The following is a 25,013-nucleotide window of genomic DNA, read 5'->3' as shown; positions in this document are numbered from 1 at the left end:
GCTAAGTCGTTAGTAAAACAATCATTAGCAAAGCAATCCATGCACTTCACAAAGCATCCGGAAGAGGACACATCCAGGGGGACAGGCGAATCAGTGGGGGTGGGCCTGGGGAGGACACAGGTGACAGACTCCTGTCTCTAAAGGTGAAGAACATTCTGAGCTTGAGGTCAGTGGTGGATACAAGGCTGGGCTCTGGCTCAACAGACCACTGAACCGTGAGCTTTCAATGAAGTGGTGCAGTGTGGGTGTTTGGAATTTTCCCAGGAAGTCATGAAACAGCAGCATGTTTCTGGTCATTTATCATATTTTTTCCCTCATCATTTTTCTGCAGGGATAGAAGTGTTCCTTTAAAAAATGTATTAGCTTTTAGTGGGTAAGCATTTGTCTGCATGCATGTATATGCGCCATGTGTGTGCACTGCCCATGGAGGCAGAAGAGTACCTTAGATCCCCTGGAACTGCAGTTACGGTTGTGAGCTTTCATGTGGGTGCTGGGAATAGAACCCGATCCTCTGGAAGAACAGCCAGTGCCCTTAACTGCCGAGCCATCTCCCCAGCCCCAGTCCAAACATTATTGAGGAACTCTCTAATGAGATGCTCTTCTTCCAGCATTCCAAAGTCTCTGAGAACAGCATCAACAGATTTAGATTGCAGAAGCAAACCGCACACGCTGAAAAGAACGGACCTCTGGTGAGTGACACGTGGCTTCCACCTGCTGGGATGTCTTCAGAGATTCAGAAGCATCTCCAAGTCCTGTGGGCCCACTGGCTGTCCCTGTGCCTCAGTCATGTCTCAGGCATCCAGGTTCTTTAAACCACTGGGTCTGCTTGTATTCCTAAAGGGCATCTGAGGTACCTTTGGTGCCTTTTCTCTGGACAGTCAGCTAAACTTATATGTCTTCGATCAACTTCCGAAAGCCGTTCATCCATCTAAGAGTTGTTTGCTAGCCAAGGAGCCCACTGCTCATGATTGTGTTGGGGCTGAGGAGGAAGATGCAGATGGGAAGTGGGCAGAGGCCTCGGTCACCTGGTACCCCAGGTGGAGAGGCAGGGCAGGCAGGTGCTGTTCCAGCTGGGCCCAGCAGGTGTCACTGCAACACAGCTGTATGGCAGGTGGCCGTTGCAAGTCTGGGCACACTGGACAGGAAGCGCACACAGTGATACAAAGAGTTCATGTCACAGGCCCAAGAAAAGGTGACCAATGTCGTAAAGGGCATCTCTTACCTTTCCTCTGCTTTCTAGATGAAGAAACTGAGGCACAAAAGTCCTAAGTTCCTGATCCATACCCCAGAACAAGCCCAGAAGCCCCTGCCCATGCCTGGCTTTTCTCCCTGCCCTTCTCTCATGCAGTTCTTCTGGATTCAGTTGCTCAGACAGTTCATTGACTTCCTGAGCAGAGCCTCCTGGAGCAATTTAGTCATTGAAGTTATGGCCGTGTTCTTTCATTTTGAAGTCAGGTTGCTTGAAGGATCAATGCACTAAGCCTGCTGTCACTGTCTTTATTGCCCAGAGAAATTTATTTATGGTGTTTGAAGTGTGGGAAGGAAGACACATGATGTCCCATACATGCATCCTGGTCTCTGCACTTTAAGGAGAGTGTGGGCTGTGGCTAGTGAACCGAAATGCTTACAGATCTGTCCACCCTGCAGCCCAGAGGCCCCGTGCACTGAATCCCAGCATAGTTGTGGATGCAGCCCCATGCACGGTTCTCAAATGTGGACTTTGTTGATGACAGCATTGTGTCTCAGTGTCAAGAGGTTGGGCGTGCCTGCAAAAATTCCAGATCCCTTGACTTTTATTTTTCAATGTCACATCTTGATTAATGTTCTCACCTCCGTGACCCTCCTCTGCGGTGACTGTGAAGGCTGACATTTTGTTCTTTGTGGTGACCAACCTGAAAAGACTCGCTCTGGCTTCAGTGTTTTACCTCTGTCTTCTCTCTCTCTACCCTCCACAAGTCTGTTCACTGCCACCAAGAAGCCAAGTACATAGCAGCGCAGTCACCTTATTCACGCCGACTACAGTGGGGACTGGCTCTGCTCACATGGTGTCTTGAGCAAACCCCTGCCTCTGTGCTTACCATGGGTTTGGATATGTAGTGGGGTGTCCCCAAACCTGGCAGGGCCCTCTGATTGTCCCCTTTCCCAGAGTGTTCCAGCCTGACCTCAGGTGCCGCTCACTGCTGCTCATGCAAGGCCCAAGGCTTGATGCAGAGGTTACATGTGGCTGCACGGGGAGCCCCCTTAGGTCTTCGTGGGCTGGTGATGGTTGCCTTGAGGTGGTCATAATTCCCATCTCTGTGGCCCCTTGTCCTCTTCATCATTGGCATCTCTGACTGGCCAGGGCTCAGACATTATTGAGACCCCACATGAGCCTCAGGGTGGCGAGCCCATTTACCTGTGCCTTGCTTGCTGGATGGGAAGCACAGACCTCACCAAGGACAGGTGTCCCACAGTGTGACTACAGGCACAACCAAGTGAGGCGTTTCAGTTACAGTGTGTGTGTGTGTGTGTGTGTGTGTGTGTGTGTTGTGTGTGTGTGTGTGTATGAGAGAGAGAGAGAGAGAGAGAGAGAGAGAGAGAGAGAGAGAGAGAGAGAGAGAGTTGTTCTTTTGGAACAATCTTTGCTCTTGGGAACGTAAGTCAAGAGCAGGGCTCCAGCTGAAGAAACCTCATTCATCATGCAGCCCTCAGGCTGGAGCACACACGGAACCTGCTTATTGAGTGTTTGAGGCAGGAGCCCCGTCCCATCCCCTGCCCCCTTAGGATTTGTCTCTTGTTAGCCAGTGGCTCCTTGTTCACTCTGAAAGGAAATAGCAGTCCCTTTTGCTTGTTTTAGAAGACGTACCACTAACTTACTTTCCTAGTTCTGCCAACCTGCAGAGGGAATGAGCCTCCCCTAGAGGCAGAGCAGTCTGGGTCTGCAGCTTTAAGACAGCCCAGCAGGTGGCGCTTTAGGGCACTGTACACTCCCAGGCATTACTTGTAGGAGAGCAGGTGGGCTTTCTGTGGTTGGCCTGTTCTGACTGCTCTCCAGGTCACAGACTGCTCCTCTCCTGGCTAGGTGGACTCTCTGCACTTGCGCACTGCCTTGTGGCTTGCTGTGCCTTACCCCTGGCCAGGCCTCTTTCTGTTTATAAGGGCCTGTGAAGTCCTTCAGGTCTCAGCTTGGTCCCCGGGGACTATGCTGCAGCCTGCAGCTGTTCAGAGATTTTTGCAGTTCAGCCAGCCCAGCAATGGGGTCTCAGAGGAGCCAGTGTTAAGTACGGTAGAGAACTAATGGAGAGTCTCCCAAGCTGGACACCTGACTTGATTCAAGAGGGGAGAGACAGTTCCCAATGTGAGTGGCAGCCCTGTGCGTGTGGGGAACGGAATGTGTCCCTCCTTCACACCTGAGCCTATCATTTTCCTTCTTAAGTATTGGTTGCACACAGGTTCAGTGTGAAAATGCCCTCCTGGTCAGTGATCCTGGCCCGGCTGATGTGTCCATCCTACAGAATGCTGAGTGTCTGCATGTCAGACCTGCCACCTAGCTTTCATCTTTTTTAATATGTGTGCTTGAGAGCCTGTTTGTCTGTATTGAAATGTGTGTGCAGTTCCCACAGAGGCCAGAAGAGGGCATTGGAGCCTTAGAGCTAGCGGCACAGGCGTTTGTGGATGCTGGAAATGAGCCTGGTCCTCCACTAAAGCAGCCAGTGCTCTTAACCATTGAGCCATCTCTCCAGCCCCATCGTCTTTCTTTAAAAAAAAAAAAAAAAATCTACTGTTGTTTGAATTCACCTTACATGGGTTACAGTAAGACAAATAAAATGCATCAGTAGCTGTTGGATCCCAGAGCACATCTGTAGTACCCAGAGCACATCTGTAGTACCCAGAACACTCCTTTTTAAGCCCCTGGGATTCATGGTTCATTCGGGAAAAGCCTTTTTATATCACCCTCGCTCTGACTTAAAACCCCATGCAGAGCTGGGATCTCTCTGCTTTGCTCCAGTGAGCAAAAATTCTGTCCCTTAGGAATGTCCCCAGCATCAGAAGGCACAGATCTCAGAACTGGCTTGTAAAATTTAAAGTAACATCGCTTCTGGCAACGTTTGTCCACTGTGAACTCCTTGCAATGTCCAAGATCCTGTGATGAATTCCTCACCAGCAAGTCCATGAAATTACCTTATTCTACCACACAGTGACCACATTGCTGGTTTAGAGTTTAGCTTCTCTCTTTCTAGAAAAGCACCCTACTGCTGTAGACAGATACATAAACTATGCCTTCAGGCATGTTCAACCATGTTGTCATCTGCAAGGTTTATGCCAGAGAACTGTATAATTGAGTTAAACAAACAAACAAAAACCACGCATACACACTTACAAAATCTCTTCATGTTTTATGTATGTTTATAATTTTGTGTTGGGTGCATTCCTGAGTTATCTTTGGTGACATGTCAGCCCTGCACAGCAGGCTGGACACATCTGATAAGATCATACTGGAAATATCTGATTCTATTAAGAGATGCTAAGAATCTTCTGTTACCAGAATCTTCCAGATGTGTGGGTACAAGATACGCCCTCCAAATGGGTGTGCTCTAACCCACTGATCTTTCTCCGCATCGACATGGGGTTCCTTTTTCTGTTTTTCACATTTCTAAACCAAAGAGTTTTATGAGTTAGTGGCATTTCATGAGCCAGGTGGATACTAACAGCTGATGTGACCATGGGGTTGACAGTGTCACCCATATGCGTTCCTAAGGCTTTGAGCAGGAAACCAGGTGACTTACTCGCTTAGAATTCTGTCCTCACTTCAGCCAGACACCCCTGTTCCTTTTGTGTCCAGGACCCAGAGCTGCAATGCTTACTGCTCTCTGATGGGAAGAGCCCCCTCCACCCCAGCCACATCGTCGTCCTTCCCGGTGACAGCAGAAGCAGCATGGCGGCCATCAGCTTCACAGGAGCCCTGAGGATCCCGGTGAGTCTGCATGCCAGGGAGAGAACATACCGCGGGAGAGCGCTGGGCCTTGGTGAGTTTGAAAGACAAGTGTGTGTCTGTGTGGTTGGTGGGTCAGATCCTCCCGTCCTGTGTTAGCAGTGTGGCTGGTCACTCTGGGATAAATGTGGCTGTGTTTGTGAACTCTTTGTTTGTACTATCATTTCTATCATTTTGAAATTAATTTTTCCACTCAGAAACTTCATAGATTAAATTTGACAAATATTTTCATTTGAAAAACAGCTCTGGTCTGCACCCATGATACCTTCTGTCCCTCTTGGCCCTCTGCCCTCCCAGTTACTTACCTTCCGGCTCTAAGGGGACAGGGTGCTACCCAGGAGGCACCCTGTGCTCGCTGACCTGTGGCTCTACTGAGCATACTCCCTTTCACATCACAGTGAGTGAGTGCCTAGTGTGGCGTGTGGCCACAGGGAAGGCAAGGCATGAAGGAGTAGATGTTACAGAAGAATACCCAGCAGTTTGCTAGGGTCCTGAACAGCTGGACCTGACTATGCTCTGGCCCTTAGTATCAGCTGGCTCCCACAATGCCCTGAGTTAGCAATCTCACTGTTGATAGTTGTGAGCCCTGGCCAGTCTCCACAGCTCAAGCACAGACCTGGGCACCGGCTTCCTGAACAGGCCTCACAGCCAGCCAATGGAAGATGACAGTTTTAAATGAACCTCATTTCCTTTTTTAATTTGTTTGTTTGGTTGGTTGGTTGGTTGGTTGGGTTTTTTGTTTTTCAAGATAGGGTTTCTCTGTGTAGCTTTGGCACCTTTCCTGGAACTCACTCTGTAGCCCAGACTGGCCTCAGACTCAGAGATCCGCCTGCCTCTGCCTCCCGAGTGCTGGGATGAAAGGCTTGTGCCACCACCATCCGGCTATGAACCTCATTTCTAAGACCGTGTTCTTACTAGGGGGCTGGCAGCCCTTCTGTAGTGCCCTACTGGTGTAGATTGATGCCCCCAAATACTTCTGCAGACATCGGCTGGGGAGCAGACTAGCATGGAAATGCAGGTCACAGGGCAGTGTGGACAGGACAGGCTTTGGAGGCCTGGCACAGCTCTCATGCTCCCCCAGCCCCTGCCCAGCTAGCTGGCCTGAGCATCCCCACTGAGCTTCTGTTTGCCCATCACTGGGCTCCTCCCCTGGTGCAGTGCCATCTGTTGATCTGAGGATGAAGTGAGATGAATTCATCCCAGTGCGGAGCATGCCAGGCATGTAGTGGGCTAATGGTGGACCATACACTCCCTCCCATCCCCCTGCCATAACAACTGAAAAACACCAGTGGTGGTGATGATAGGGTTCTCTCTCTCTCTCTCTCTCTCTCTCTCTCTCTCTCTCTCTGTGTGTGTGTGTGTGTGTGTGTGTGTGTGTGTGTGTGTGTGTGTGTGTATGTGTGTGTATCCATATGTGCAGGTGCACACACCCATGTACATATATGCAGAGGCCATGTATGTACGGGAAGATGTCGGGTGTCACCACCTACCGCTCCCCACCCTTGTTACTTTGAGGCAGGGTCTCTCCCTGAACTGGAAACTTGCCGATTTGGCTAGATAGCTGACCAGTGAGTTCTTGGGGTCTGCCTATCTCCACCCTCCAGTGCTGGAGTTACAGACATGCACAGCTATGCCTGGCTTTTTATGTGGGTGCTGGGGATGTGAACTCGGGGTCTGCTTGTACAGCAAGTGCTCTTCCACACCGAGCCATCTCCCCAGCCCAGTTCCTGAGTCTTGATGAGCATCCCTCCTCCCCGCAGGAGGAGATCACTGGCCATCATTTGCCATCACTATCTCATCAATATATATTCCCATTGGCTCTTGTTGGATGTGGACACCGGGTTTCTGCCTTCCAGGCGGCCAGGCGAGTGTGTGCTCTGGAGCTCCTGGGGTTTGCCTCCCCGTCTCAAGGTTGAACCTTATAGAAACATAGCACGTCGGCAGGGGAGTAGCCATTTATACTCACTCCTGGAGCTGACAGTCACCTCTCTCTTCCAGGGCGTGATTGAGTTCTCTCTCTGCTTGCTGTTCGCCAAGCTGGTCAGCTACACATTCCTGTTCTGGCTGCCGCTGTACATCACCAGTGTAGGTGAGTGCTTGCCGGAAGTGAGGTTCAGTTCTGTGCGCTGACTGCCCAGAACTCCTTTACACCTGCTGGGCCGGAGCTTCCTAACAGGGACCCACACACGGTGGGTGAGTGGATGGGGATGGTATGCTCAGCCGATGGGAGAGGATGTAGAGGCGCGCACACTTTGTGGCTCTGGTAATAATCTTCACTGGGCTCGTCCCCGACATCGTGACCCCTCTGTAGTTCTCGGAGGCTGCCTGCTTTTAAATCTGGGCCATGTTAGGCTTTGGAGCACAGCAGCCAGCAAGCAGGAGCGTGGCCACTGGGAATTGAGATAAGACATCCTTAGAAATCTGACCTAAAACTGTTTCTGGGGGTGCGTTCTGATTTGTGGGAGGGCTGACAGCCTGTCTTAGATAGCCAGAGTCCAAGACCATCTGAAGCTGTGGATCCTAATAGGATGTTCCAGGAAATAGTACTATATAGCTGTGTATCATTTGTGTGTAGTGGGACAAGGGGATCAGTAGTTCCCCGGGACCAAGTCAGGGCTGTCTCAGGTTCCCGTACTGATGGGGTGGGGCTCACAGGGCATACTGAAGCAGGGGGAAAATCAGAGCCTTGGCCTTGGGCTCTGGCTACAGCCCAGGAAGGAGGGTTTTGAGAATGGGGAGTCAGATTTCAAAGGTGTCATAGGGCCACATCAAGGTTGACCAGAGCCCAAAGCTAGAGGGAGTGTCACCTCAGCCAGGGAAGCTGGGGAGGCAGCAAAGGGACCTTTTGGGGGCATGGCTAATAAGGACAAGCTGCAAAAGAAAAGAAGGTGGGTGAGCAGGCTGCAAGGAGCCCCCTCAGGGCCCAGGGCCCTGCCTAACACCCACCACGTCATCTCAAGCACAGAGTACAGTCTAAGGAGGAGTCTCAGCAGGAGGCCATGCTCCCTTCACCAGGGAACAGTCTTGACTGGAATGTTGAATTTCCTGGATGCCCAGTTTGAGTCTTGGTTTGAGCCAAGCCCAGTTCCCTGCAGGTGGCGTTCAGAGTGAGAGGGATGGGTCTGGCCAGCCAAGTGCTTCCCAACTGTCTCTAGTCAGCATCCATCCAGCTGGAAGCAAAGGGATGTGAAGGACATCCTGCCATTGAGGCACCAGAAGGCTCTAGTCATTCCCTCCCCCCCACCCGGGTTGGGGGGAGGGTGTCTGGTAGCACACGGTACCACATGCTCAGTTTCACTGGATGACTTGCTGAGTGTTCTTGGCCATTGCTCTCAGGGAGCCCTGCCTCTGACCTCAAACCATCTGCACACCAGGTAGCTTCCTGTACTCGCCCTCTTTCCTGAGCTGATGCCCCTGTGGTGGCCAAGCGAAAGGCAAAGGATGGCCAGGCAGTGCCAAACTGGGGTGAGACGCATCAGCCAACCTCCTTTTTAAATCTGAGTTCAGGTGGTGACTTCTGATGCAAATCTGCTCATGGGGCAGAGTCCTGCGTGGGTCCCTCTGGGATAATCACCAAGGACGCGTCCTCACTGGCTCATATGCTGCTCGTTCCACAGATCACCTGGATGCCAAGAAAGCTGGGGAGCTGTCCACACTGTTTGACGTGGGCGGGATCTTTGGTGAGTTCCAGACCGTTGGCTGCACTTTGTCCAGAACCTAACAGCAAAGCTGGGTGGATGACACACTCTGGAGCAGCGGGGCGGCAAGTGTGAGGCTAGCCCGGCCTACACAGTGAGACCCTGTCTCAAAAAACAATCCCTCAATCCCTGTTCCAGTTAGTGTTGCTATTGGGAGGGCCCATGTGACACAGGGCTCTTGAGACAGCTGCCCTCAGAAATGACATGCACACACCCGGCAGGTGGTGGCATTAGTACATACCAGGTAAAGGGCGTTGCCCTCAAGCCTGACCCTAAGCACCCTGGGACTCCCATGGATGAGCCCATGCAAGATGAGTCCTGTTAGGCAGGCCCCACGTGGCCACTCTCTGCTGCTCACTGGGGACAGGCTCAGGGAAGCTCTTGCCCCTGTGACTCAGTCTCCTCTGGGGAGCGTGTGCCGAGCACCAGCTCCTGAGGCCGTCCCCTCTCTGTCACAGGTGGGATCCTCGCAGGTGTGATCTCCGACCGCCTGGAAAAGCGGGCCTCTACCTGCGCTCTGATGCTATTGCTAGCAGCACCCACTGTGAGTCCTGGCTTCATCGTCTCCGCCAGCCACCACTGCCCACCCCCGGCCCAAGTTCCACATCCCTAGAAGCCCGGCTTGTCCCTGGCCGGAAGCACAGAGCCTCCTTCAGGCCCGACTGCCTCAAGCCCCTGGGCTGCGCACACACCATGCTTCTCCCTCACCCTGGGTTTCTCATGGGCTGCTCCTCTCCATGGGGTGTCCCCCATACTCATCTCCGTCCCCCTTCCCGGTCACACCCTTGCCTGTCTCTTGGGATCTGTGTGTCATCCCTGCCTTGTAGGCTCAATGAGCCTGATCATGCCAGGCTCATCCTGCAAGCATTGAGAAGCGCGTGACCTTGGGCAGGTGACTTCCGGTCTCAGATTCCTCACCTGGTCGGGAGTGGCATCACCCCACAGTGTGGCTATGTGGAGCTGGTGTGGTGCCGGTCTGCCACTGCCGTTGGTGACATGAGGGGTCACTCTGTTGCCACATTGTATTTGTCCACAGGCCTCTCTCCCCAGGGCTGTCACTGTCCCTGGAACATGGCCTAGTTCTGAGTCCTCGAAGGCTTCAGGCCCTAGGAGGCAATCCTTAAGACATTATGAGCAGCATGGCCTCGTTGCAAGGAGGACTGAATCCCACGGTACAGTGCTCGGACAGGCAGGTTCAGACCTCAGATGAGGAGCTGGGAACTGTTCAGTGTCCTGCCCACCAGCCCTGGGCACTTAGAGTCCCACCCTGAGAGTTCCCCAAGGCCCAGAGCTACATGTTCAGCCAGCAGGTCCCTGTGGGCTCCCTTTCTAAAGCACAGGCTCCCAACAGCTGCCCCTACAGCTGCCTGGGCTGAGTCGGCTCTTCCTCATTCTTAATTCCCACAGCTCTATGTCTTCTCCTCCGTCAGCAAAATGGGACTGGAAGCCACCATAGGTGAGTAACACAAGGCCTCATCACTTATTCTCGCATATGTCTGTCCATACAACCTCATGACATGAAAACTAAAAAATAATCCAGAGGCATTAAGTTGAGGTAACTGAGCGGTATGGTCCCATGTCCCTTTGGGGGAGAGGCTAGGCTCCAGTTTCTGGGCATGGACCTGAACAGTGCAGATGTGACAGTCAGTGTGGATAAGTATGGCCACTTGGCCCAGCAGTGCTCAGCTCTGGGTGTCAAGAGGAGGAGCTGCTCAATGGAGCCTGCTCAGCCTGGGGATGGGGAGCCTGCTCAGCCTGGGGATCGGGCATTAGCCACAGCCCTGGAAGCCAAGACTGGAGGAAGTGGTGCAGAGGATGGTCTTATTGCAAGTGACCTAGAAAGCACTCTGCCAGTCGAGGTGGGGTTTCCTGTGGACCCAGAGTCCCTTCAGGAAAAGGAGCTCGTGCAGTTGAAGGGAGGGGCCATGTGTTCAGCATCCCTGCCTGTGGTGAAGACAGGCAGTCCCTTCTGTGGCTGCAAGGACTGTGGTATAGACCCAGTGCTGGCCTGGCCTTGGTCCGCTCAAGCTCTCATCCCCTCCTAGAACCATCATCAGCGACTGTCCATGAGGCCAGGGAACTCCAAGCCCCCCAAGGACTCTCAGGCTTTGGGGAAGCACGGTAGTGCATCCCCAGGCACAGTACAGAAACCATACCCTGGAGATTGTCTCCTGGGCTCCTGCCCTGGAAGTGGCTGCCCTCACCAGTAGACTGCCGAGCCCGGAAGGCTCTGTTCTGAGTCCCCTCTGTCCTCCACAGCCATGCTGCTCCTCAGTGGGGCCCTGGTCAGCGGGCCCTATGCGCTGATCACCACCGCCGTCTCTGCAGACCTGGTGAGTCACCACACTCAGAGCCAGCACTGCCTCAGTGGGTAAAGCTTCGTTCACAGTTGTGCCTTGCCACCTCTTCTTCCCATAAGAAGTGTCAATCCTATCCCTGAATGGTCAATAGAGAGTGCCCAGCTGAGAGGCCCAACACAGCTTTGACCAATCCTCTTCACCCTATGCCATCTACCCAAGGCAGCAGGTTGGCCCTGCCTGGCCCTGGTGTTAGGTGTGTTTCTGAATCTGCCCATAGGAAGCTTATCCCTTGGGTGGGCATGAGTGTGCAGACATGGCTAAGTACCCATGAAATATTCTGGAAGGATCCACACCAGAATGAACAAAATGGTCAGCACAAAAAAGAAAGAAGCAGAGGAGAGAGTCTAACTGAATCCTTTAGACTAAATAAGACAGTCGCAAATAACTAAATATGCTTGGGCAGGTATTTTGAAGGATTTTTGTCTCTTAGAAGCCCTCGGAGCTTCTCACAAGGTGGCATAGGACTTCCTAAGGAGGTTGTTCTGTGTAAAGGTCATATGTGTCAGGGGCAGATTTATTTCTCACTCCTTATCTGCCTGTGTTTCACACCCTTCTCCTCCACTCCCCCAGGGGACTCACAAAAGTCTGAAAGGGAACTCTCATGCCCTGTCCACCGTGACGGCCATCATCGACGGCACTGGGTCTGTAGGTATGTAGAGAACGCCCCCACCCCCACAACTCCCCAAGAGCTGTATGTGAGGAAGGAGGAAAGCTTTTGTCCCTAACTATCAGGTGCCCAAGGCTCTGACGCCAGTGTCAGGACTGGCTGCTCCTAGATGCTCAGGGGAGTCGGCTGTGGAGGCCGTAATATGGCTTCAGAGAAGACAGCTGTGGGTGGCTGGATCTGTTTCCTCGGTGGGAGAGAATGTGCCGCCAGGCTCTAATTTGACCCAGGGGTTGAGAAACTTTAGGCTCTGACTTTTCATCAGGAAAGACAGGATCTTATTTCAATTTGATTATGGGAAAACGGATCAACCCAGAAGTACACATGGTCCCGTCACCCACCTCGCTGAGATTGGTCAACACATTCTGGAGTGTCAAAAAGTGGCAGTGTAAACAGCTCATCCCTGTGTTAGTGGGTTTTGCATGACAGTAACAAAATCCCACAGACGATCAACTTGAATAGAGGAAAGGTTTGTGTTAGCTCAGTTTTGAAGATTTTAGTCCGTGGCGAGTTGGCCCATTGTTTTGTGCCTGTGAGAAGGAAAGCATGATGGGTACACCATGCTACACCCCTCACAGCAGGGAGAGAGAAGGGGTGGCCGTACACCCCATGACCTGACTTCCTCCACTAGGCCCTATGTCCTAAATGTGCCACCAACTCTTAACAGCATCAGAGGCTGTTAACATGTGGCTCTTTGGGGCATTCCAGATCCAAATTGGTCCTCCTCAGGGCACAGACAGCTAGGGTCTGTTAAAACACCGAGCTGGGAAATCCCAGAAGCCATCGCCTTTGGACCCCACCCACAGCAAATACAACCTGAGCCGATGGAAGGCAGAGACACCCTCCGCTGCCCTTCCTTAGATGGGAGCGGCATCATTAGTGAGCTGCACTGATGCTGGTCCAAGGCAACTGTAGTCACAGGCAAGGCCTCAGCGGCCTCCTGTTCAGGGAACGGTGCATTCACAGATGTGGTCCCCCAGGGTCAGTGCTGTGGCAGAGAGGTTCGTCCAGGTAGGACTGGCAGCCCTCCCAGTCACAGGAACCTCATCTCTGTTCCGTCCCCCACCGCCACCTCCAGGACTTCTTCTTGTGAGAGTTTAGTGTGTTCTGTGAGGCATGGGGAAGGTCACTGTTGTCAACAATGCCAGGCTTCGGCTTAGCTGGTCACCAAGGTCAGACCCAGCTAGTCCTCAGCATCGGTTCCTTTATTTTGTTGGATCTGGAGGTGATTCAGGTATATTGGATGGCATCTGTGGCCACTTAACCCGATGATGCCTTTCAGGGCCCCTCTTGGCCCCTGGGGCGTGTCTGGGACACAGCAGGGAGTGGGCTCGGTTGCTGGTTGCTGTGCCTGGTGATGGGTCTCAGAAGCAGCACAACCCTTCCTGTGAGGAGTGGTCCACCATTCTCCCAGTTCACCCAGCCCAAGAGAGACTTCACGAAACTTTAGATGTGCTCCCCCCCCCCCCCCCCCCCCCGCAGTCCCTCCTCCCCTCTCTCTCCCACAGAAATCCGCTGCTCCCAAGACACCATGCTTAAGCTAACATGGAGTCCTGCCAGGAGCCTGAGCACTACAGTAAAGCAGAGGATCAAAGAAGAATCAGGAAGGAAGTGGAAAAATGCTTCTCTCTTGACATGCACCTCAAACACGAGGCTAAGAGGAGAGAGGCTGCCTCGCTGAAGAGGTGGACCTCGCTACCGCATGCCGGTGGCGTGGCGGAGGAGGAAAGCACCATGTTCCAAACAGAAGGAGGCAGCAGGCCAGTGAGGCTTCCCCTCCCCCCAGCATCACGTGCTACCCCCCTTCAAAGCCCGTGCCCACCTGAGTTTCTACAGCATTGACATTGGAACCTGATGGGCTGGACTCCTGGACCCCAGCCCTCCATGCTTCCCTGATTGCTCAAGTGCCCAGGGACTCAGTAGCCAGTCACCATGGAAACAGCATGAACACTGGTCCTCCATAAAGTCCCAGCTCTGTGTCTCTCATGCCCACTACCCACAAGATGAAGCAAAAGAAGGCTTGAGGGACGGCACACCACTTTAGCAAAAGCATCACACGGGGAAGTGTTTGCGCCTAGTGCTTGTCAAGTGTTCGGGTCTATTAGTCAGTTCGGGGTTAGGCAAAGGCACAGCTCAACTGATCCCAAACCAGCCAGTACCTTCTCCAAGTTGGAGGTGCCTTCTGGCTCGTGTGTTTGCAGTGTCCAGAGTGACATCTCAGTGGGACCCAAGGCTGCCTTTCTTACATGTGTGTGCAGGACAGTTAGCTACAGCCAGGGGTATTTTCAAGGTTTTATTTTATCAAAGTAATACATAATGTAGCCTCAGGGACTAATGGTCCTAAGAGCTTTCATGATACACTGGGACAGGCCCTGGCTTTGCCTGCCCAAGCCCTCTCCTTAAAGTTGGTCCCTCCCAGCTGCTGCTCCTAGCCTTACCGCATATGTGAATTTCCTAGACTCGGCAGCCTAGACACCATCTCATGTCCTCTACCCAAGAAAGCTAGATCCGGCTCTTCCACACTCTCTGCCCTGCACCCCTCTGTTTCTTTCTTTCTTTTTTTCTTTTTCTTTTTTGGTTTTTTTGAGACAGGGTTTCTCTGTGTAGCTTTGGAGCCTGTCTTGGAATTCACTTGGTAGCCCCCAGGCTGGCCTCGAACTCACAGAGATCTGCCTGGCTCTGCCTCCCGAGTGCTGGGATTAAAGGCATGCGCCTCCACCGCCCGGCCTAAGTCTGTTTCTTACTGCCATCCATCTGGCAGCCTTGGTGACAGGCCACACAGCTGCCTACTAAGCTACAGAGACTTTGCTCCCTCTCTGTCCCCCACACTGCTTTCTCCTCTCTCTTTATCAGAGCCCTGTTTGCTAGATTCCTGGTCACTGCTTCTCTGTCATCTAGTAGCTTCCTTCTATTCCCAGAGCTTGCACGACTGTGGTGTTGGGGTGGCGGTCCATCTTCACTTGACGTCAGGGCCTCTTCCAGAACCCCAGTGTCTCTCAGTTTCCATCGCTGGCAGTAGATATCAGCTGTCACTCTCATCTGCTCTCCACACTGACCTGGCTCTCCTCCTCTGGGTCTTCAGGTCTCCCTCTTACCCAAAGACCCTTCTGCACGCACCGTGGTATTCCTAGCAGGCTTCCATGTGGAAGCAAGCCATGCATCTTGGGGGATGTTGTTTCTTTGCTAAGTTTGGCTACCATTTTCTGTCTTGTTTTCTGGAAAACACTAGTCAAATGTCAGGTTTCCAGATTGTCAGGTTGTTCCTTCTTGTTTCTTCCTTTCTGTTTGTTCTTCCTGTCTCTCTTGTTCTCTCTCGCGGATGTCCTTGACTTTATCTGTCAACCTCTGGGTTCTTGTTTCAGCTGTCATGTTTTCAACTCTCATTAGTGGTTTTTGCCCTTTAGTGCCTCAGACACTGTGGTGGGTGAGAATTAATTGCTGGTAACTGATCTTCAGCTGCAAAACTGAGGTTTTCGTAAGACTCCAGTTAGCTTTCCACGTGTGCTCGGATGTATGTGGTCACAGCTGGGTCTTCTTCAGCTCTGGGGCCTCTAAGCTGCCCCTTTGCATCTTGGTATTTGAGAATAAGCCACTGAACTAGTGTGACTGTGGAGCCCTTTCTCTTGGAGAGCGCCCCCTGTCTTCACAGACCAGCCTGGAATCTGCAGGCATCTTCCTGTCCGTAGGGTACTCAGGTGTTGATGTTCTTACCATTACTGGAGCATGGATGGCTGCTGGGGACGGGTCTTTTCCCTGGGTCCCTGTTCTCTCTTGGCTGCCTTCCCTGTACCCTTCATAGGGTCTGCTGTCCCCAGAGGTTCAGCTACTGCTCTTTTGTGGGGTATCACTGAGTCACTGATGAGGGGGAACTTGGACTGAGGTGGTGGAGGGGACAAATGATGGCCCTTTGCCGGCTGCAACCCCTCCCCCTGTGTCGTGTGCTTGGCCAGCCTAGCTATGGGGAGAGGTCCCCAGGTTGTGCCCACTGTTGTCTTTAAAACACACACACACACACACACACACACACACACACACACACACACCTGTTTTTCTCTCATCTGCCCTCAGCTCTGTGGATTTATGATTTTTAAAACTCAGCTGTGGGGTTGGGGATTTAGCTCAGTGGTAGAGCGCTTGCCTAGCAAGCGCAAGGCCCTGGATTCGATCCTCAGCTAAAAAAAAAAACAAACAAAAAACAAAAACAAATAAAACTCAGCTGTGGTCCACGCCATGGTCTTCGGGATGTACAGAGCAAACTCACATGAGCAGCTGATGTGTGCCTGCAACTTTGCTGAGACATGGGAAAAGCGTGTCAAATAGCTTCCCAGATCACAGGGTAATGTGTGTGCTGTACACACCCGTGGAACAGTCAGTGCGGATGAAGTACCTCCGCTCCCGGGTACTACATTGCAATCAATAACCTGGAGGCAATCCTCCAAGCGCCTTAGCTTGTAGCTGCTGGACAAGCCACCTTGTCAGATTCACCCGCCTCCCTCCTCCCGCTCCCCCTCCCCCAGTGAGGGAAGTCCTCCAGACACTGCAGCAAACATCCCCGCTGCAGATGTCTTTTGTTTGTATATCTCTCAGAGTTTATTTGACGTGATGATTTTAGACTTGCAAAAAAAAAAAAAAAAGAAGAAAAGAGAAAAAAAAACAACTCACAAATATAATGCAAAAAGAATTCACAAGCATCTTGAATTTTCTTTATCCTCATTCACACATGATTGCACGCACACACTTGTGCACATGCATATACCCGTGTGCTTGTACACACACATCCACACTTGTACACACACATGCACACCTGAGCCCATGTGCACACATGCACTCACACAAACTTGTACACGTGAATACACATGCATACACACTTGCAGTTGTGCACATGCACAATTGTGCATGCAAGTGCACGCTTATGCACACACGCTTTGCAGATGTACAGGCATGTTTTTCTGAACCACTGAAGTAAGATGCAGCCACACTGCTCTCTGCAAATAACTGGTCAGCAGCCCCCTGAAATACAAGGAGCTCCCTGACTTGTGGCAGTCAGAATCAGGTGGTTGATGTCGGCAGGGTCTAAGTCCTGTGTTTCTTACAGGTTTATCCAGTGACGTTTTCTGAGCGCAGGGGTATCTGAGATTGTATGTTGGATTCAGGTTCCTTTACATAAGTCCATTTTTTTTTTTTTTTTTTTTTTTGGTTCTTTGAGACAGGGTCTCTATGTAGTCCTAGCACTCACTATATAATCAGGCTGGCCTTGAACTCACAGAAATCCTCCTGCCTCTATCTCCCAAGTGCTGAGATTAAAGGCATGGGCCAACACACCCAGCTCCATGTATAGTGATGGCGTGTCAGACGGGGTGGGCATTTCAAAGATCAATACCTACTTTTAGAATGGGCTCCAGAAGATGTTTATGGCAGTTGCTCCCTCCTCGACACTGAGTTTGTCCCCCCTTGTTAGCCTTCCTTAACCAGTATCTGTGTGCCTGTTTCAGGAGCCGCCCTGGGCCCCCTACTGGCGGGGCTCATCTCCCCTTCAGGATGGAGCAACGTGTTCTACATGCTGATGTTTGCAGACGCCTGTGCCTTACTGGTGGGTCTCCTTGTTTCTAACCCATGCGTCTTCACTTAGCCGCCCTGTAGCTGTGGGACAGACCCTAACAGAATGTCTTCCTGTGTACTCCCACAATCCCTAGCAATGTGTGTCATGCTGCCTTCACTAAGCACTTTTTCGGTCTCCAGTGGTGGGGAGTAAGTCAGAAACAAGCGAGGCTGTTCTTTGTGGGATGTTGAGCATCAAAGGCGAGGAGATCCGTGGCTTTGGATCCGTCCAGCATGTGACAGGTCACTGAGCCTCTCTGTGCCGCCACGTCCACATTTCAATTTTTTTATTTATTATTTTATGTGTACGCCTGAGGATTTACATGTGCACCACATGCATGCAGAGGCCAGAAGAGGGCATCAGACCCCCTGAAGCTCAAGTTACAGACAGTTGTGAGCCTCCTGATGTAGGTGCTTGGAACCAAACCCAGGTCTTCTGGGAGAGCAGCCAAGGCTCTTAACCACTGAACCTTCTCTCCAGCGCTCGCATCCCCATTATAAAATGATGTGACAAAAGTGATGGCAGACCTGCTGGGGAACTAAAGCGGATGGTGAACAGAGAGAGCCCCACCTAGGCTGCCTGCTGTGTCAGTTGCTATAACAAACACCGGACACAGTCAGATTTGAAAGGTTCAGTTTGGCCCACAGCTTGGGATATTTCGGTCCAGGATTGCTTTCAGCCCGTGATGAGGCTAACCTCTGGAAAGGAACTACTCACCGCATGCCTAGGAAACAGAACAGAGAAAGAGGAAGGGGTTGGGGTCCCACAATCCCTTTGGAGCATGCCCACTGACCTACAGACCTCCCACCTGGCCCATAATCCCAGCACTCAGAATGCATACAGCTGCCACAAATTTGGGGCTAGCCCAAGCTGTATAATAAGTTACAGCTCCAGCCTGGACTACAGAATGAGACCCTGCCTTGGAGAAGAGCCAAAAAAGCTGGGGATGTAGCTCAGTTGGTAGAGTGCTTGCCTAGTGTGCACAAAGCCTCGGGGTCAGTCCCCAGTACCATATTAAACTGGGAGTGGTGATGTAACCTCTAACCCCTGCAACCCCAGCACTGCACCCCTGTAACCCCAGCACTGCACCCCTGTAATCCCAGCACTGTACCCCTGTAACTTCAACATTGCACCCTTGTAATCTAGCACTGCACACCTGTAACCCTTGTAATCCAGCACTGCACCCCTGTATCCCCAGCACTGCACACCTGTAACCTCAACACTGCACACTTGTAACCCCAGCACTGCACACCTGCATCCCCAGCACTGAACACCTTTAACCCCAGCACTGCACCCCTGTATCCCCAGCACTGCACACCTGTAACCACAGCACTTGAGATGTAGAGGCAGTAGAATTGGAAGGTCAAGGTCATCCTCAGCTCTATGTAAGGGCTGGGGATGCGGCTCAGCAGAGCACACTTTCCTATTCACCCTGCCCTGGTGCCCAGCACTGCACTAAAAACAGTTTAGAGCTTGGCTGCCTGAGACTTCCTCAAATTATACATATGCAAATAAATGCCCTAAAGCTCTGGCAGACCTTCTTTCCAGTGTTTTTTCCTTAAAATAAACCAGTTTTATCCCCTTCCCAGTCAGGCTGAGGGCTCCAGGACCTGAGCTCACCTCCTCAGGGATGCTAGGGGACCACATTCCTGCTGCCGGGGCAGTGGGATTGGTCAGGCTTGTGACTGTTGTCTCCTCTCCAGCCCAGGCCACTCAGGCCCCCAGCACCTTGGGAGTGGGCAGTCCCCTCTCCGCTGGTCACTGTCACCTGCATGGGCACAGAGCTTTGTTGGAAGGTGGTCTGCGTCCTTGTGACTCCCCCACAGGCTGTGGCACACCCACAGGCCCCGCTTGTTTTCGCTCTTCCTTCTTCTTGGCAGTACGGTTTCACCACCACAGGCCTCTTCTGCCAGCACTTGCCACACATTGTGTTTGGTGGGCGTGGTGGTGTTGGCAGGCTGCCAGCTCAGCCCTGGGTAGTTAGAGCTAGAGCTGGAGTTAGTCCCAATTTGCTGCAATATTCTTTTGCCACCAACCCTGGTTTTGGTATTTCCTCGTTCCCACTACTGTCCAGTGATTGCTCTTGGGCCAAGCCAAGTGCTGGGGACAGTGTATTGTGCATAGGGGACATTCCCATTCTCCTTAGCTTATGCACGCAGGCCTCCATCTTTGATCATAGGGCATCTGAGAGCCAAGACCTGGGGCCTGGTGTGCAGCTGATGGGGAGCAGCAGTGGTCTCTCAGACCTGTACTGCCCGCTCCCCTACTCCAAACCCCTCCGGGTTAGGGTGCCTGCTGCCCTTTAAGGACATGCCGGCCGCAGCTGAGACTCCTATCAGGGTCCCCTTCCAATGCAGCCCCAGAACCTGCTTGTGATCTGCTGTTAGTCACAGAGGCCAGCTCTGCGCCTGTGGCAGGGTAAACCCTGAGCTGCAGGTGGCAGCCAGCCATTACTCTGCTTTGGTGAATAACTACCCTGAGCCTTTTGGCACATGAAGGGTGTGAAGTTAACCAGGTAAGCCAATGGCTCGCAGCCTAGCAGTTAGCACTGTGTGGAAAGCTGCCAATGGCGTACACACACGTACACACACGTACACACACACACACACACACACACACACACACACACACACACACACACGAGGTTAGGCATCAGACAGGCTCCCTACAAAACATGCTAGTCCTGAGGCATTGCTTCGCCCTCCTGGTACCCCATCTCATGACCTGCTTACCTGGCTCCAGAGTTCCTCCATGTAGCTCCATACCGTGGACTATACCTCCCTTTCATTTTCTCTCTTGTTTCCATTTGGGACCTCTTGCGGTTGGATCGGTTGTGAAGTCTGTGCTAAAAGCCTGTTTGGGGGCAGGTGTCTGGATTATCCCGAGGACTTAGTGAGGGGCAGCCTTCGCCTCAGGCCAGGTGCTGGCATGGTCTCTGCTCTGATGACTGTCTCCATGGGGCATACACCTGTGGGTGCTTCAGAGGGGAACTACACAGTCCAGCGAGCCTCAACAGGCCACATCTGCCCTCTGCTCTGTCCCCACATGGTGACAGCGTCTTTTCTCTGTTTTGGGTACAGTTCCTGATCCGCCTCATACACAAGGAACTGAGTTGTCCAGGGCCGGCTGCAGGGATCCAGGCTCCGTAAGTCCACAGTGGCCTCTCTGGAATTGAGGCAATCCGGGCAGCCTGATGGGAAGGGGAGAGCTAACCACTTGTCCCGGTTTGGGCACACTCCAGTCACTCTCCTTTCTTGTGTATTAAGTGCCTCTGTGTACCCCTGGAGTAAGGTTAGCTCAGTGGTAGAGCGCTTGCCTAGCAAGCACAAGGCCGTAGGTTCAATCCTCAGCTAAAAAAAATAATAATAAGTGCCTCTGTGTGGGTGTGATTCTGTGAACCTCTCCTCAGACTCCCAGTGAGGGGAATGTGAGGCAGTTGCCTTCCCAGCCAAGAGAGTCTCCTGTCCTCCCCGCTCCCTGACACCAAGAAGCCATGGGAAGGGCGCATAGTTCACCCACCAGCCAGCTCCCGAAGCAAAGCATCCCAGGGAGGAGGGCACCACGCTGGCCCTGAGTAGGGTCTGCACATTCTCCGTGCGCTTGGCATCTGCTATATGGCCCTCTGTCACCATCTCCTTTGCATTTAGGCTGAAGGAACACTGACCACAAGTCCTCTGGAGTGCCCGGGCCCGTCTTAGACACACTGTCTTTGGAAAAGCTGAAAGGAAGGATCCTGTCATAAAAAGAAAGACTCGCCTTTGCACGTGCATCTGGGAGCGGCTCACAAGCTACCCTGAGACTTGCTGGATAGACAGACATGGAGTTCAGACAGTGGGGAGCCTGCCTGGCTGTGTCCCACTGCCTTAATGGGCCAAGACCCAATGGCCCAGCCAGCCCCAGCCTGGCAGGTACGTGGTGCCCACTAGCCACTGAACTCTAACCTGTACAGCGACAGGAAGGACTGGCCTGCAGCGCCCAGGCCGGCCACCCCTCTCAGGTACCCAGTGCAGAATGATTATGGCCTGTGAGCCCAGGCCATCCCACTCTCCTGTGTCCTGAATGTGCAGGGTGAAGGGACAAGACATGTCACAAATGTCCCATCGACTAACCAACAGCATGAGAAAGCCAAATTACAGACAGAAACTGAGATGGAGTCCACACCCAGCAGTCACTAAGACCCATGCTCAGTACCAACCAGGAAACTGGTCATGTCAAGATGTGGATGAGTGTGAAGCAATAAGCCCCCCAACAAGACAGGGGCGCTGGGAAGGCCAGTCCCAAAGCTCATGCCGGGGTCCCCTGCAGGACTGAGAGAGCACAGAAGCTAGGGAGGGGCTTCACCAGAAGCAATGGGTCCCACCCAGCCACCCCTCTTACCCCAGACACCTGGGCTGTTTCTAGACCCACAGGGATTATTTATTTTAAATGTGTAATGTGCTATAGAGATTTTAAAAGATATAAATGGGATTTTGTTATTTATTGAGACAAACTATGATTGTTCTGTGGCCATTGTATGTATCTACTCTTTGAAATAAATGAGTTTTTATTTTAAAAGATAAAAGCCCAAGTACGACGTAAATGATTCTTTCTAGACAGACTACGTCGCTTTGGTTTTCTTAGGACCGGAGACTGTATCAATTGTTTTCCATGTTGTTGGAATAAAATACTTGGCAAAAGGTACTTAAAGGGAAGAAAGGTTTCTTTTGGCTCCTGTGGCAGGGAAGGCATGCGGGCAGGCGCTGGAGGCGGCAGGGCACATTGCATCTGCCGTCGGGAAGCAGGGAAGTGGCGGCTCGTGCCCGGCTGGGCTCTCCTTTGTATACAGTCTGAGACCGCACATGGAATGGTGCTCTCCACATTGAAGTAGGTCTTTCTACTTCAGTAACCCGGTCTAGAACATTCTTCAGTGACGTGCCCAGAGGCTCATTTCCCTTGGTGAGTCTAGAGTCTATCAGGTTGAAAATATTCATCATTACAAAGGTTAATTAATGTAATTAATCATTACAAAATATTAATCATTAAAAAGACATGTTTGCTGACTTTTACAACAGAAGAGGGGCTCCCTATTGGAGTGCACCCTGGCTCCATGAAGAAGGCTGGGCCAGGGCCCCAGTAAACAACAGCTCTGGATATTTTGTCTTGTTTTGGTTTTTTGAGACAGGGTTTCTCTGTGTAGCTTTGTGCCTTTCCTGGATCTCACTTGGTAGCCCAGGCTGGCCTCGAACTCACAGAGATCTGCCTGCCTCTGCCTCCCGAGTGCTGGGATTAAAGGCGTGCGCCACCACCTCCCAGCTGCTCTGGATATTTGGTAAGTTGTGAGATGTGATGAATATCCCAACACTGTCCCTGACAGTGAAATGCCATCTGGACACTGGAAGGAGCACTTGGGCATTCAGTCCCCAGGATCTGCAATGGCCCAAGTTCTCATGATGCATGTTCTCATAGGTGGGAGGCTATGCTTTAAGGTAGCTCTGCTGAGGCATCCATAGCAACAGGCCATGACTCATGGGGTAGGTGGAGCACCCCCAAGTTCTGCAGACCAACAGCTGGTGGAAAGCCTGTCCCTGAGCGCCTCTTGAAGCCCACTGCCATCTCTGGGCTGCTGCCTAGTTCTCATTGTTTGGGTTTTTTGTTGTTTTTTTGTTTTTGTTTTTGTTTTTATTTGCTGTTGTTTTATTTTTTAATGTTACAAGTATAATTTTTTTTTTCCTGCAAATGAAATCTCTACAGACATTGACTTGATTGTCAGTTTGTTACCAGTTATAGAGGTTACCAGTTCTCCTAGTGATACAGGGGACTTGGGGGTCCCCTCTGGAGTTAGTCTTATTAATAAAAGAATTTAAGAATGGACTGAGATGGGCTGGAGAGATGGCTCAAAAGTTAAGAGCACTGACTGCTCTTCCAAAGGTCCTGAGTTCAATTCCCAGCAACCACATGGTGGCTCACAACCATCTGTAATGAGATCTGATGCCCTCTTCTGGCCTGCAGGGATATATGCAGACAGAACACTGTATATATAATAAATAAATTTTTAAAAAAAGAATGGACTGAGAAAAGCGACAGAAAAAAGGAAAAAGAAAAACAGGCTGCACACACTCACACACTCACACACACACACATGGCTGTGGACTGTAAGCTGCTGAGGGCAGGGATTCTCAGAAGGAAAAGCACAGTGTCTCATTAACAGACTAACTACTCTGCCCACCTCTTTAGCCTGGCTTAAGGTAAGCCTGTCTTGAAGCCAAAATGACTGGCCCAGCCCACCTAGGATGCTCAGCTCCATCTGAGCTGGAGTTTCTGTTCTCCTGACCAGGAGCTTTTTCTACTCCCTCTCCTGGCAGTTATCAATTTCCAGAAGCTCCTCAGCCAGGGATGGGTCTTCTCTTTGTGCCTACCTCCTTTCCTCATGATGGGTTTTTGTCTGGTTTGTGCATGCACAGGCCTTGTGCATGCTGTCACAATCATTGTGAGTTCACATGCACAACTACCCCATTGTGAGGGTTTTTTGTTTTTTTTGTTTGTTTGTTTGTTTTTTGTTGTTTGTTTTTTTTTTTCCCAACACTGGGTTTCTCTGTGTAGCCATGACTATCCTGGAAGACAAGGCTAGCCTTGAACTCAAAGATCCACCTGCCTCAGCCTCCCAAGTACTGGGATTAAAGGTATGCACCATCACTACTCAGCTGAGATTTTTTTTTTTTTTTTTAAATAGACAAACTCCTTAAAAACCCACTGTTCTCTGCCTACAAAAGGGTCCCTCTGAGACTTCACCCATCATGTCTCCTGGTATGGGGCAGTGGCAGTCACAGCCCATGGCCTCCAAGCACTCAGTGCAGGAAGCCTCAAAGGCTGATGGTCCACTTCCAGCTCAGTGTACCAAAGCACAAGAAGAAAACCTTCGTGACCCATGGGGAAAGGCTGTCCTACCTTCCTTCACCTTCCAGGCTGAGCCCTGAAGCTGTGTACCTCTAGAGACTGTCTGAAAACACATATACACCACTACTTTTAAGAGCAGTTTAGCAGGAATTCAGTTCATGAATGAAGAAGATTTGCCGTGACTTTTAAGGGAAAAGTGTGCAATTTCAGTATAAAAATCGTCTTCTCTTCATCCAGCAACGGCTGAGATCACTAGAATCCGAAAATAGCAGCTGAGACCCACGCTGCATTCACATGGAAATGTGCTGGCCAGTGGCTCCTACTCAAGTCTACAAACAGTCCCTGCAGGGCAGGACTGCAGGAAGCCACAGAGCAACCGAGGAGCCCCGGCTGGGAAGGAAGAATGGTTGATCAAGATCCCCTGGCCCCCAGCCATGAGCCAAAGGTTTTCCGCGGGCCTCAGATTGTCCACAGCAGGGACCAGAGCTGGCCTCCAGGCACTGGCCTGTGAAATCTAGTCAGAATAGAGCTAAGGATGTGGCTTAGTTGGTAGAGTGCTTGCCTAGCATTCACGAGGCCCTGGGTTTGATCCCCACACCCATGAAACAAGGTGGTACATGCCCTTATATCTCAGCATTCTGGAGGTAGACAGAGGAGAAGTTAGTTATTCTGGGCTACAAAATGAATTCCAGGACAGCCTGGGCTACATGACGAAAGGAAAAAAAGTCTCATCGAAATAAGTTGTTCCAAGAAATGAAAGCCTAGTGCCGTGTGTGTGTGTGTGTGTGTGTGTGTGTGTGTGTGTGTGTGTGTGTGTGTGTTGGGATTCCAGGGGTCTGAGTAGGTA

At 51.6% G+C, this 25,013-nt stretch overlaps 1 protein-coding gene across 5 annotated transcripts in view; it reads left to right on the top strand.

Annotated features, from left to right (window-relative positions):
* Slc37a1 (solute carrier family 37 member 1) overlaps positions 1-21,915 on the top strand; it is a 63,817-nt gene extending 41,902 nt beyond the window's left edge. For 4 of the 5 annotated variants that reach the window (XM_036168360.1, XM_036168362.1, XM_036168359.1 and 1 more), the window contains exons 10-20: positions 609-689; positions 4,823-4,954; positions 6,971-7,061; positions 8,590-8,652; positions 9,129-9,214; positions 10,078-10,126; positions 10,930-11,003; positions 11,601-11,679; positions 17,187-17,284; positions 20,374-20,438; positions 20,941-21,915. In XM_036168360.1, the coding sequence (XP_036024253.1) occupies positions 609-689; positions 4,823-4,954; positions 6,971-7,061; positions 8,590-8,652; positions 9,129-9,214; positions 10,078-10,126; positions 10,930-11,003; positions 11,601-11,679; positions 17,187-17,284; positions 20,374-20,438; positions 20,941-20,956 (834 nt within the window). In that variant the 3' untranslated portion in view covers positions 20,957-21,915. The remainder of the gene's footprint in view (positions 1-608; positions 690-4,822; positions 4,955-6,970; positions 7,062-8,589; positions 8,653-9,128; positions 9,215-10,077; positions 10,127-10,929; positions 11,004-11,600; positions 11,680-17,186; positions 17,285-20,373; positions 20,439-20,940) is intronic. The other variant, XM_036168363.1, reaches the window with a different exon arrangement.
* Positions 21,916-25,013: the final 3,098 nt, after the last annotated feature.

Source organism: Onychomys torridus, chromosome 18, assembly GCF_903995425.1.
Source record: "Onychomys torridus chromosome 18, mOncTor1.1, whole genome shotgun sequence".
Taxonomy (NCBI): domain Eukaryota; kingdom Metazoa; phylum Chordata; class Mammalia; order Rodentia; family Cricetidae; genus Onychomys; species Onychomys torridus.
Note: the sequence above shows the minus strand (reverse complement) of the source record. Positions and strands in the feature narration are given on the sequence as shown.